We start from the raw sequence: 10,988 nt of genomic DNA, 5'->3' as shown, positions 1-10,988 counted from the left end.
TAGGAAAATTATTCTCACACATTCAAGTTGTACAGGCGGCATGGAGAAATAAATGATCCTAGGAGAATTTCAGACTATTTTGTAATAAATTGATAAATCAGCAACACCCTGGAAAATGGCAAGTACTAGGAGATCTGGTGGACCTCACCGGCTGAGTGGCAGAGAATTACCTTTCCTATCCCTTGTCCCGCACCCCATCCTTACACTCAGCATCATCGAGGGAGACACCAATGATACAGTTACGACTGCCTTAAAGGGACAGACTCATGATTGGCTTCAGGGAGAAACCTTATTTTTAAATCTTGACCAGTGGAAACCTCTTTATATAAAAGAAGAGGGGGCAGGTAAAAAGATGATAGCTGAAGGGGGAACCGAGGAGAGGGGTAGAAGTCTTGGGCTGCAGCAGCACTGGGGCCCAGGTTCTGTTGGGAGCTGCGGTACCCAATCCCAGTGCCGCTCACGCAATGCCTGCTGGGAGGTGCGGTCGCAACACCTGCCGCGTCGGAGCTGACAGAGGATGGCGTCGACACGAGTTACTCCTCCCGTGTGCTTGTGAGATGGAAGGGAAGTGTCATTCTTTAAGGCAGCAAGACCAGAGCCAGAACATTACTGTACATTAGAGCTTCTTCAGCACTGCCCTTGAACATGGATTTCATGTTCCTCATAGCAACAGCAGCAGGAGCTATAGCCACCCTTGTTGCTGCTGCTGTTGCAGCATTGATAGTGGTAAAAAGTCTAAGTTCTTTTAAGAAGCGGACAAATAAGGACAATGAGCGTACTAAAAAACCTCGTAAAAAAGTCTCATTCATGATACCAACAAATAGGAAACAAGAAACACATGACAAATTGGGCAAGAAGGAAAAGAAATCGCACAAGGAATTGGGCGAGAAGGAACAGGCAATCCAAGAAGACCTGAATGTCAAGGAACAGAAGCACGAAGAACTGGATGACAAGGAACAGGAAACCCACGAAGAACTGAACAGCAAGGTACAGAAAACCTACGAAAAACTGAACAAAGAACATGAAACCCACAGAGAAAAGAACGAGAGCCAAACATCGTAAGTGAACACTATAACTTGGTTAAGTTTCAGACAGATGACAGATGGTGTTCAAATGAAGAAAGCAAATAGCTGGGCCATAGGAGGCTCTTTTCCTGTGGACAAAGGGCAGAGGCTGGAGGCAATGCACAGGCTTGCCCGATGGCAGAGACACCTAGACATAAGGTTGCTTTCCTGTAAAACTGGTTTTCAGAGGAAAAGCTAAGTGGAGGAGATCGCAGCTTTTAGGATAGTGTGAGGACAGTTACGTGAACGGAAAAATTGTCAGTATGTCATTTCTTGACATAAGTGGTTTTTTGGTTTTGGTTTGCTTTTTGGTACTTCAATCCCTGGTAAGGGGAAAAACAAAAACACCCTAAAATGTGTTCATTTGGCTTTCACACAAAACACCATAGTTTGCGAAGAGAAAAGGCTTGGGATCGGCGGCGCCCCTTGGGGAGAGGCGAGGCCGCCACTGTCCGCACAATGGGCGCCACCTCACAGAGCCAAGCGTGGCGGGCGGGGGGCGAGGTCGCGCAGACTGACTGCCAGCGCGCCGGACTGCGGCACATGGCCCCTTCGGGGCGGCGAGGCCGGCGGGTGGGTGCTGGGGCTGCGGAGCGGCCCCTCGGAGGGAAAAAGCGAGGCGGCGGCACCGGGCCAGCATCCGCCAGCCGGCGCGTCCGACTCGGGGTAGGCCTGGGCACTGTCCTGCCGCTGTATCTGGCCAGTCTCCGTTGCCAAAACAACCCGAAGGGGTCCTTCCAAACACGTGGGCAAACGGCCGTGCGGGCAGCAGCTTTCTACTAGCCCAACCGCACTGCGCCCAGCTGCCGCGCGGTGGCGAGCGAGCCAGCTCTGTTTCCCCTCCCCTCTACTCTCCCTGATCCTCCCCTCTCCCCCTTCTCCTCCCTCCCACTCCCGGCTGGCTCAGCTGCCTCCATTTTCCAGATCTTTCTCGAACCCGCAGCTCCTCGGGCAGCCGTTGCCCGAGTGCTGACGGAAGCGGCCGAAGTCGAGGTCGGGAGCAGCCTCCGGCGCGGAGCGGCAGCTCGTGCGCCTCCCCGGCGGCCGAGCGCGCAGGCGCAGACCCCAGTAACTGCCGGTTGGAGGCGGCCGAACCGCAGTGGAGAGAGACCAGGGCGGCGGAGGTTGCGGCGCAGGCGGCCTCCACCTCCTCCGAGGTTCCCCAACGCACTGCCCTAGATTTATTGCGCAGCTGCTTGGGGTCATCTCTTCTTTGCTTCTCGTAGGAGTCGCAATTCCAGGAGCAATAGCCCAAACGAGGACGCGGTTCCCGCACAGAGGGCTTCAGCACCATCTCCCCGACCATTAGGCGGCGGGATGTCTGTGGTTGGCATTGACCTCGGCTTTCTCAACTGCTACATCGCAGTAGCGAGGAGTGGCGGCATCGAAACCATCGCTAATGAGTACAGCGATAGGTGTACCCCGTAAGTGCCTTGTCTGTTCATAACCCTAGAAAACGTTTTATCCTGACCCTTAAGTTTGTTCCGCCTGCTGCTTCCTTCTGATGCGCAGAACTCGGAGATGACAGGTGAGGTCCATCAGTTGCAACCGCGGGTTGGCGGGCCCAGGTGGGAATCGGGCTTCCCCGCCCCGCGAAGCTGCTTTTCCTTCAAGGACAAGGGATTTAACTCTAATAGTTCGTGCATATCTCCTTTCTGTACCCACACACACCTCCCCCATATCCCCACCCCACGCCTCTGTCCCCTGGCGGCCCGGCTTTAGTTTTTTGGTAAGGGGTTGATGTGGGATCACTTCAATGTCCTGAATATTAGAGAAATATCTTTGGTTACCCCTCCCTAGTGGGGCTTGTGTGGGATTATTGGCCGCAGGCGGGTGTCCCCGCTGTGTAAAAGATTCCTTATTCGTTCTGCCTTAACTCCTTTCCGCAAATGTCTGCGTGACAGCTTTCTCTCAGAAAAGTAAGACATGAAAGCTTAAGCTGCATACATCAGAAGATGAGTTGCAAGTTCACCTGGGCCAGAAAGCTTTTTTTTTTTTTTTTTTAAGAAGGGGTTGAAGTGTTCAGGGTTTTAACTCCGTGTCCTTGAGAATAGAGGTAATCGGACTAGTTTCCAGGGGCTCGGGTTAATGGTGCACTAATGGGGAGAGCATCAGGGATGGGAGTCACTGGCTTCAGGTGTTGGTAAGGATCGTCCACTAAAGTAGTGGAATTAGAACCTACTCAAAGCGTGTTTCTACAGAATTGTTGGAGAGTCTGAGGTGGCTGTCTTGTGTAAACATGATTGTGAAGTGTTTCTATTATGAACAATTGATGAAGGAAGGAGAGGCATTATGTCATGGAAACATGTTTCCACATGTTTGTTTCTCTGGTCTGGGAAGTTTGTTAGCAGGGAATGTAAGACCAGGATTGTGAAAAACTAGCTTCTTATTGTAGGCTGTTGTTGCCAGTGATTTTATGAGCAAACCAACTGTTCATGTCTTAACTTTCTGTGGAGAGGAAACTAAGTATATTAATTTGCCCCTTCTGAATGGTCCAAAGTATAACACTTTAAATATAAGACTAATCTTGTCAAAGACCAGTGTTAAGCCTTTTAAATAATTATATTATGAATAATTTAAATTGTATCAAGGAGATGTTGACACATAGCATACTTGAAGCAGTTTGTGCTTTGGTTTCTTTTCGAGAATATTTTAGAAGGATTTATACCGCCTTTTTCTAGGTATATGCATTAATTTCTTCTGGAATTTTATATTTTTTATAAAATATAAAATGTTTATATTCTCAAATGTGAGCGTATATCAGTTAATCATCATAGTACTGTTAGAATTCTTGCTTCTTTTTATATCTTTTTCTGACTTTTGTGCACATGAGAAAGTGAAGCAGTAATTGTGAACTGTTTATGATTTAATCTCTATAAGATTTTGTTTTAAGCCTCAACAGATAGAGGTTTCTGCCAGGAAAGGACTAGGAAATTCTACTCTCCTCTTTCAGCAGAGTAAAGGTTAAATGGGGGCAGTCTTTAGCTTCAGGGACTTAGCCTATGGAGAAAAAGTGAGAGGTGGGATGGACAATCCCCCAATTTAGCCTTACCCTAAAAGATCAGGAACCAGAGTTGAAGAACAGATACTGCATTTCCAGGCTCAGAAATCTTAGTAATGGATCATGACTCTTTAAAGAGCCTGACCAGACTTTCAAAGAGAGTACTTTAAAAATTAGGCAGCTCCTTTGAGAGGCTCAGATGTCTCATGGCTGTGGCTTAGGCCAGCAGCTACAGCTCCTATTCAACCCCTAGCCCGGAAATCTCCATATGCGGCAGGTGCGGCCCTGGAAATTTAAAAAAAAAAAAAAAAAAAAAAAAAAAAAAAAAAAAAAGGCTGCTCCTTTGAGTCTTCTAGCAGTCTCTTTGTTAATATACTTTTTTTTTTCTTCACCTTTTGTTTTTCTTTAAGGGCAACACTCACGGCATATGGAAGTTCCCAGGCTAGGGGTTAAATGGGAGCCGTAGCTGCCAGCCTATACCATGGCCACAGCCACGCCAGATCCGAACCGTTATCTCCTGCCTACACCACAGATCACGGCAATGCCGAATTCTTAACTCGTTGACAGAGGCTAGGGATTGAACCCAAGTCCTCCTGGATACTAGGCAGGTTCATTACCACTCAACCATGATGGGATGGGAACTCCCTCTGTTAATATTCTTAAGCACATTGGCAAATTCTGTGTGGCTGAGATTTAATGATTTTTCTGAGTTGTATGTAAGAGAGTCACTTCTAATATTTAGTTTTAATGAGCCTAATTCAAAGTAGGAACTTCTAAAAGTTAAAGGATTGTATTCCTAGCTTGTATCAGCAACTCTACCCTTCTTTCTCTGGCTGTGTACCATTATTTACCTCAGGAATACATTTTTTTTTTTATTGTTCCTGAACTAATACTTCATTGTAGCCCAGTGTTCTTACATTGTATATTTATTTTGTGGGGCTTAAGTTATTGAGGAACAACATGGCCCTTCCCGATCCCTGGGCATTTATTCATTAAATGTCTGTTTTGCAAAGGAGTGGGTTAAGGATCCGGCATTGTCACTGCTGTGGCTCTAGTTACTGCTGTGACACAGGTTCGCTCCCTGGCCCAGGAACTTCCTACATGATTACATATACATGGGAGAATCATATGTATAAGTTAGAAAGAACAATTTAATGAAAAAGACAATCACTTAACTTTTGGTCCACAATTGAAAGACCAAGGGCAAGTAATTAACCCTGTTCTTCAGATTCACCTTCTGTAAAGTTGGGAATGCATATACTGGCCTCTTTCATCTCATGCATAAATTGAAGAAAATATTCTTATTTTTTCTGAATATTTTCTTATTTAAAATTATCACACACAGATAGTACATGTTCATTGTAGAAGTATGGGCATGTTAAAAGATGGGAATGGTAATTTTAATTTTTGCACCCAGAAATTAAAGATCCAGATGATTTTCTCTGTATTTCAAAGGTAGATTATATTTTATATTATTTTTGAGGCTCTCTTTTATATAAACATATTTCTTTTTTTTTTGGTCTTTTTTGTTGTTGTTGTTGTTGCTATTTCTTGGGCTGCTCCCGCGGCATATGGAGGTTCCCAGGCTAGGGGTTGAGTCGGAGCTGTAGCCACCGGCCTACGCCAGAGCCACAGCAACTCGGGATCCGAGCCGCGACTGCAACCTACACCACAGCCCACGGCAACGCCAGATCGTTAACCCACTGAGCAAGGGCAGGGACCGAACCCGCAACCTCATGGTTCCTAGTCGGATTCGTTAACCACTGCGCCACGACGGGAACTCCTAAACATATTTCGATAACATTAGTTTTAGTGTTTGTATAATGATTTCCTTAATTTAATTAATCCCTTATTGGATATTTAGGGTGTTTATATTTTCTTTTTACAATCAGTGCTGTGATAACTATCTTTGAACTAAATTTTCGACCTTTAATTCCTTCATATAAGTTCCTAGAAGTAGAACTACTGATTGTATACATTTTTAAGGCCTTAGATATGTTTGTACCATTCAGTTAAATACAAATGTAGGAGTTGGACTTTCCATTCCAGACTCAGCTCAAAATAATTTGTTTCATACATGGGAAAAGAAAACTGCAGCCAAGAATCCTTATGCAATATCAGATTAAAGTATGTGGTCAGCGAAAACATGCTGCCTGTATATATTGATAATAGTGATTTCTGTGCGGCAGGCATTGCGTTTGCACTGTCAAACATAACACACCAATTCTGTGAGTTTGGTAATAATAGCCATCTTTTTCCATTGGGGTGTAATGGGACAAATTATCTGGCCCAGCAGTTAATGTATGGAGAAGTGTCTTTGCTTAAATACCAGTAAACTCATCTATTTTTTGGCTAGTTTCTAAGAAATATTATCTTGTTTTAAAATGTCACTTTAGGAGTTCCTGTTGTGGCACAGTGGAAATGAATCCGAGTAGTAACCATGAGGTTTCGGGTTCCATCCTTGACTTCACGCAGTGGGTTAAGGATCCCACATTGCCTTGAGCTGTGGTGTAGGTCACAGATGTGGCTCCGATCCCACATTGCTGTGGCTGTGGTGTAGGCTGGCAGCTGAAGCTCCAATTCAACCCCTAACCTGGGAACCTCCTTATGCCGCTGGTTTGGCCCTAAAAAGCAAAATGCAAAAAATAAAAAAATAAAATAAAATGTTATTTTAATATGCTTTTAAATTATTTTAAAAACATGTAAAAATCTTAATTTAGAAATTCATTAGAAATATGTATACTCAAAATAGTGTAAACATGGAGGAAAACAGTGTACAAAAACTATATGCTGTTAACATTAGCTGTTTCTTGAAAGTGTAATTATGGAAATTTTGCTTTTAATAAACAATTTGTAATGTTTTGAGTTTTTATGAACTTAAACAAGGAAAATGGAATTTTTTTTTTTTTTTTTTTTTTTTTTTTTTTGTCTTTTTAGGCCTTCACCTGTGGTACATGGAGGTTCCCAGCTAGAGGTTGAATCAGAGGTTTAGCTGCTGGCCTATACCACAGCCACAGCAACGCGGGATCCAAGCCGCCTGTGTGACCTACACCACAGCTGATGGCAATGCCAGATCCTTAACCCAATGAGCCAGGCCAGTGATCGAACCTGCATCCTTATTAGATGCTAGTCAGATCCCAAATGGATCTTTTTAATGAAACTATTATTACAAGACATTTTTGTAAAGTATACATATTTGTTTTATCATCAAAACTCTGGCTGGTTTTCTGTCTTCATTGCTTTTTTCCTATATCTTTACAAGTGAGTATATAATCTGAAAATATGAGAAAGTATTTATATACTACATCTTATATGTGAGATGGTTTCTTCAATGCACAAAAATAGAAATCACTTACCTTGCACCATTGAAAATAAAAGTTTTTATACATATGAAATGCCAAACTCTAGATGTTAGTAGTGGCTAGTTGGGTAGGAGGACTTTTTATAGTAATAGCAGTTTGGGATAGAAGATTTTTACATTGTTTTACTATGAGCTTATATTAACTTTGATTTAAAATATTTTAAATACTGAAGAATTATGTAAGTAAATCTCCTGTCTCTTTGCCTTTAGTATGTTTCTGTATGTATGCAAATGTACATGTATATATATATATATAAACTGGGATGTTTTTCTGATTGTTTTTAACAAAAGTAGAATTTGTTATACATATTTTGCAATTGCTTTTTTCCAAAATACATTGTGAATATTTCAGACTTGCTCATATGACTTTAACTTACCTCATTCTTTTTAATGATTGTATAGTATTCCATTGATAGATACACTATTAGTGTACATTTCAAAAAATTTTGCTGTTGACAAAAAACTTCAGTGTGTAGCTTCCCTTTTTTAAAAAAAAAAAAATGAATTGGTGCCTAGATGGGTGCAAAGGCAGATGCCTCACCATAAAGCTAGGACTATAAAATCTTGTATTTGAATCTTTAGTATGAAATATAAAATTATAAATAGTGTGAATATTATCCACAAAACAAAATGAATCTCCCCTTACTGCCTTGAATTTATGGGTGAAAAATTCTAAAACTTTCCTAGAAGGCAAGGAATGATAGGAACAGATTACATAATATCCATTATAAGTTTAAGGTGTTTAACATGTCATTGGTCACTATAATACAAATTAATAAGCATAGCTGTGTTCTCATAAAACTGTTTACAAAAAAAGGTGGCAGACGGTAATTTGCAAACCTCTGTTCTAGATAGTAATAATCAGAAGACTTAAAAATATTGTGTATTGCAGGAGTTCCCGTTGTGGCACAGTGGTTAACGAATCCGACTAGGAACCATGAGGTTGCGGGTTCGATCCCTGCCCTTGCTCAGTGGGTTAACGATCTGGCGTTGCCGTGAGCTGTGGTGTAGGTCGCAGACGTGGCTTGGATCCCGCATTGCTGTGGCTCTGGCGTAGGCTGGCAGTTACCGCTCTGATTAGACCCCTAGCCTGGGAACCTCCATATGCCGTGGGAACGGCCCAGGAAATGACAAAAAGACAAAAAAAAAAAAAAAATTGTGTATTGCTATTTGTCTTTGAAATGATGGATTTTAAGTAAGATAATCAGCTTTTAAAATAGTGTGTCTAATTTAGTAATTAAATACTTAAACAGTAACATCTAATTTAATGTACCTAATCACCTTTTTAAATATTGTGCCTACCTATATAAATGTCTATGTGATTTCTGTTAATGATTTCAGGTTATGAACTAATTTGTGAATTATGCTTACTAGAAGTATTTGGAAGCTATTTAAGGAATCTTTATTATTTTTATATGTTAAAAAGTTTTTGCATTGTCCATGTTGAAAGATTGGAAAGTTTTATTACTAAGGCATATATACCTAGAAGTTTTATATTTCTAAGTAACAAGTTAGAAAAGAAATGGCAACAATAAGTCCTTTTGAGAACATTCCTCCCCCACCTCTTGTAGGGCAGCTTTTTTCCAGATAGTTAAGTTTGAGAAATGATAACCAGATTTTTTTTTACCATGGAAAGTCTCATTCCTTAATTTGTTCATAGGCATGAAGCGTTCTAAGATAAGAGTGTTTTCCCCAGTTTATTTGAATGGCTAAGGAAATATTTTGCGCAGAAAACTGTTTTGGAAATGAAGCAGTGGTTCTCAACTGGAGGAGATTTTGTCCCTGGGACATATCTGACAATATATGAAGATATTTCTTCTTGTCACATGGGGGAGGGGAAAGAGAGGAGTGCTGCTGGCATCTAGCAGGTGGAGTCCAGGGATGCTCCTAAAATCCTATAGTGCACAAAATAGCCCCACTCCCTCAACCAAAAGTTGGCCCAAAATGTCAGTAGTAACAAAGTTGAGAAATCCTGCTCTGTAGACATCTTGGCAACTGTAATTGAAAGTAGTTGCTCAGCAGTTGACAGTTTGATTCATAACCAAAATGGCCATATAAGGAGCTGACCCCTTAATTTAAATCAATTGATTGTCTTCTCATGTTAATTTAGTTATTGTGTTTTTTAGCACCTATTCAGTGATAGCAGAAGAGGCTGCAAATAGTAATTGTGATTTTATGGAACTGGCAAGGGAAAGCAGAAATTTCTAAAAATAGGGTTATGTTTAAAATGTAAGATCAAGAGGTTTTGAATCCTTAGTGGAAATTTACAAAGAAGCAAACAAATTTAGACTGTTGACCTCTTAGGTGAGATGTCTTAGAGTCTGCTGGCAATATGTGTTTTCTCCAACCTAACCATGCTTGGCCTTATAAAAAACAGGCTTTATAAGAAAGACAGAAAATTAATCTTAAATTTTAAGGGAAAATATAAATACAGCTTGCTTTTTCTTTTTTTTTTTTTCTTTTTTTTGTCTTTTTGCCTTTTCTAGGGCTGTTCCCGTGGCATATGGAAATACCCAGGCTAGGGGTCTAATTGGAGCTGTGGCCTACACCACAGCCACAGCAATGCGGGATCCAAGCCGCGTCTGCGGCCTACACCACAGCTCATGGCAACGCCGGATCCTTAACCCACTGAGCAAGGGCAGGGATCGAACCTGCAACCTTATGGCTCCTGGTCGGATTTGTTAACCACTGAGCCATGACGGGAACTCCCAAATACAGCTTTCTTAAAGTAGCATCCTGTCATTTGATTTTTATGCCCCTCCTATAGCAAAAGTGATAATAGGACATTTGGAAGTTTTGCTTATTTGTTTAGAATTTTGTGGCATTCTCTGAGAATCTAGGACTGCAACCATGGTAGTAACACCAGACTGGATATTATAGATGTAATCTGCATTGGAAACTGTCCTTTTTTTCCCTTTAGGTGTAAATAGAATTTCTTAATAGTAGTTGATATAATCTGTAAAAGGTGTAATGTATTATGTGATATATATTTTGATAAACTGCTCAATATCTCTTTCTATAAAACTCTATATCATCCGACTATGTAGTTGTAATGTGTCTGTTTCCCTTAGTATTACTAAAAGTAAAAGGTTTGAGAGAGAAGAGGTCTTTAACTTACATTGATTTTTCTGAGCATCCTTAGCAGTTATTTATTTAATGGGTGTATATTAGAATCTTTTTGAAAAGAAAAAAATTGAAGGAGTTTGAAGACCTTTAGTATATGAGAAGTTTTCTCCGTATTTAAATTGGACATTTCCAAGCTGTAACATTTTTTAATTTAATTGGAGTATAGTTGACTTACAGTGTTGTATTAGTTTCAGATGTACAGCAAAGTGAATCAGCCATGCATATAAATCTATCCATTTTTTTTTTTCCCATGTAGGTTATTACAAACTATTGAGTAGATTTTCCATGGAGTTCCCGTCATGGCGCAGTGGTTAATGAATCAGACTAGGAACCATGAGGTTGCGGGTTCGATCCCTGCCCTTGCTCAGTGGGTTAACGATCCGGCGTTGCCATGAGCTGTGGTGTAGGTTGCAGACGCGGCTCGGATCCTGTGTTG

At 41.4% G+C, this 10,988-nt stretch overlaps 1 protein-coding gene across 2 annotated transcripts in view; it reads left to right on the top strand.

Moving 5' to 3' along the window:
• Positions 1 to 491: 491 nt before the first annotated feature.
• The window catches only part of HSPA4L (heat shock protein family A (Hsp70) member 4 like), a 57,191-nt gene continuing 46,694 nt past the window's right edge, over positions 492 to 10,988 (top strand). Inside the window, exons 1-2 of one of the 2 annotated variants that reach the window (XM_084972907.1) lie at positions 492 to 1,058; positions 2,291 to 2,488. In XM_084972907.1, the coding sequence (XP_084829033.1) occupies positions 646 to 1,058; positions 2,291 to 2,488 (611 nt within the window). In that variant the 5' untranslated portion in view covers positions 492 to 645. Of the gene's footprint in view, positions 1,059 to 1,526; positions 1,731 to 2,290; positions 2,489 to 10,988 lie in introns of those variants that run through there. The other variant, XM_084972908.1, reaches the window with a different exon arrangement.

This window comes from Sus scrofa, chromosome 8 (genome assembly GCF_054392235.1).
Source record: "Sus scrofa isolate SSC_HxYL_T2T_F1_AM1 chromosome 8, Sscrofa_HxYL_maternal_Yorkshire_Landrace_v2.0, whole genome shotgun sequence".
Classification (NCBI taxonomy): Eukaryota; Metazoa; Chordata; class Mammalia; order Artiodactyla; family Suidae; genus Sus; species Sus scrofa.
Note: the sequence above shows the minus strand (reverse complement) of the source record. Positions and strands in the feature narration are given on the sequence as shown.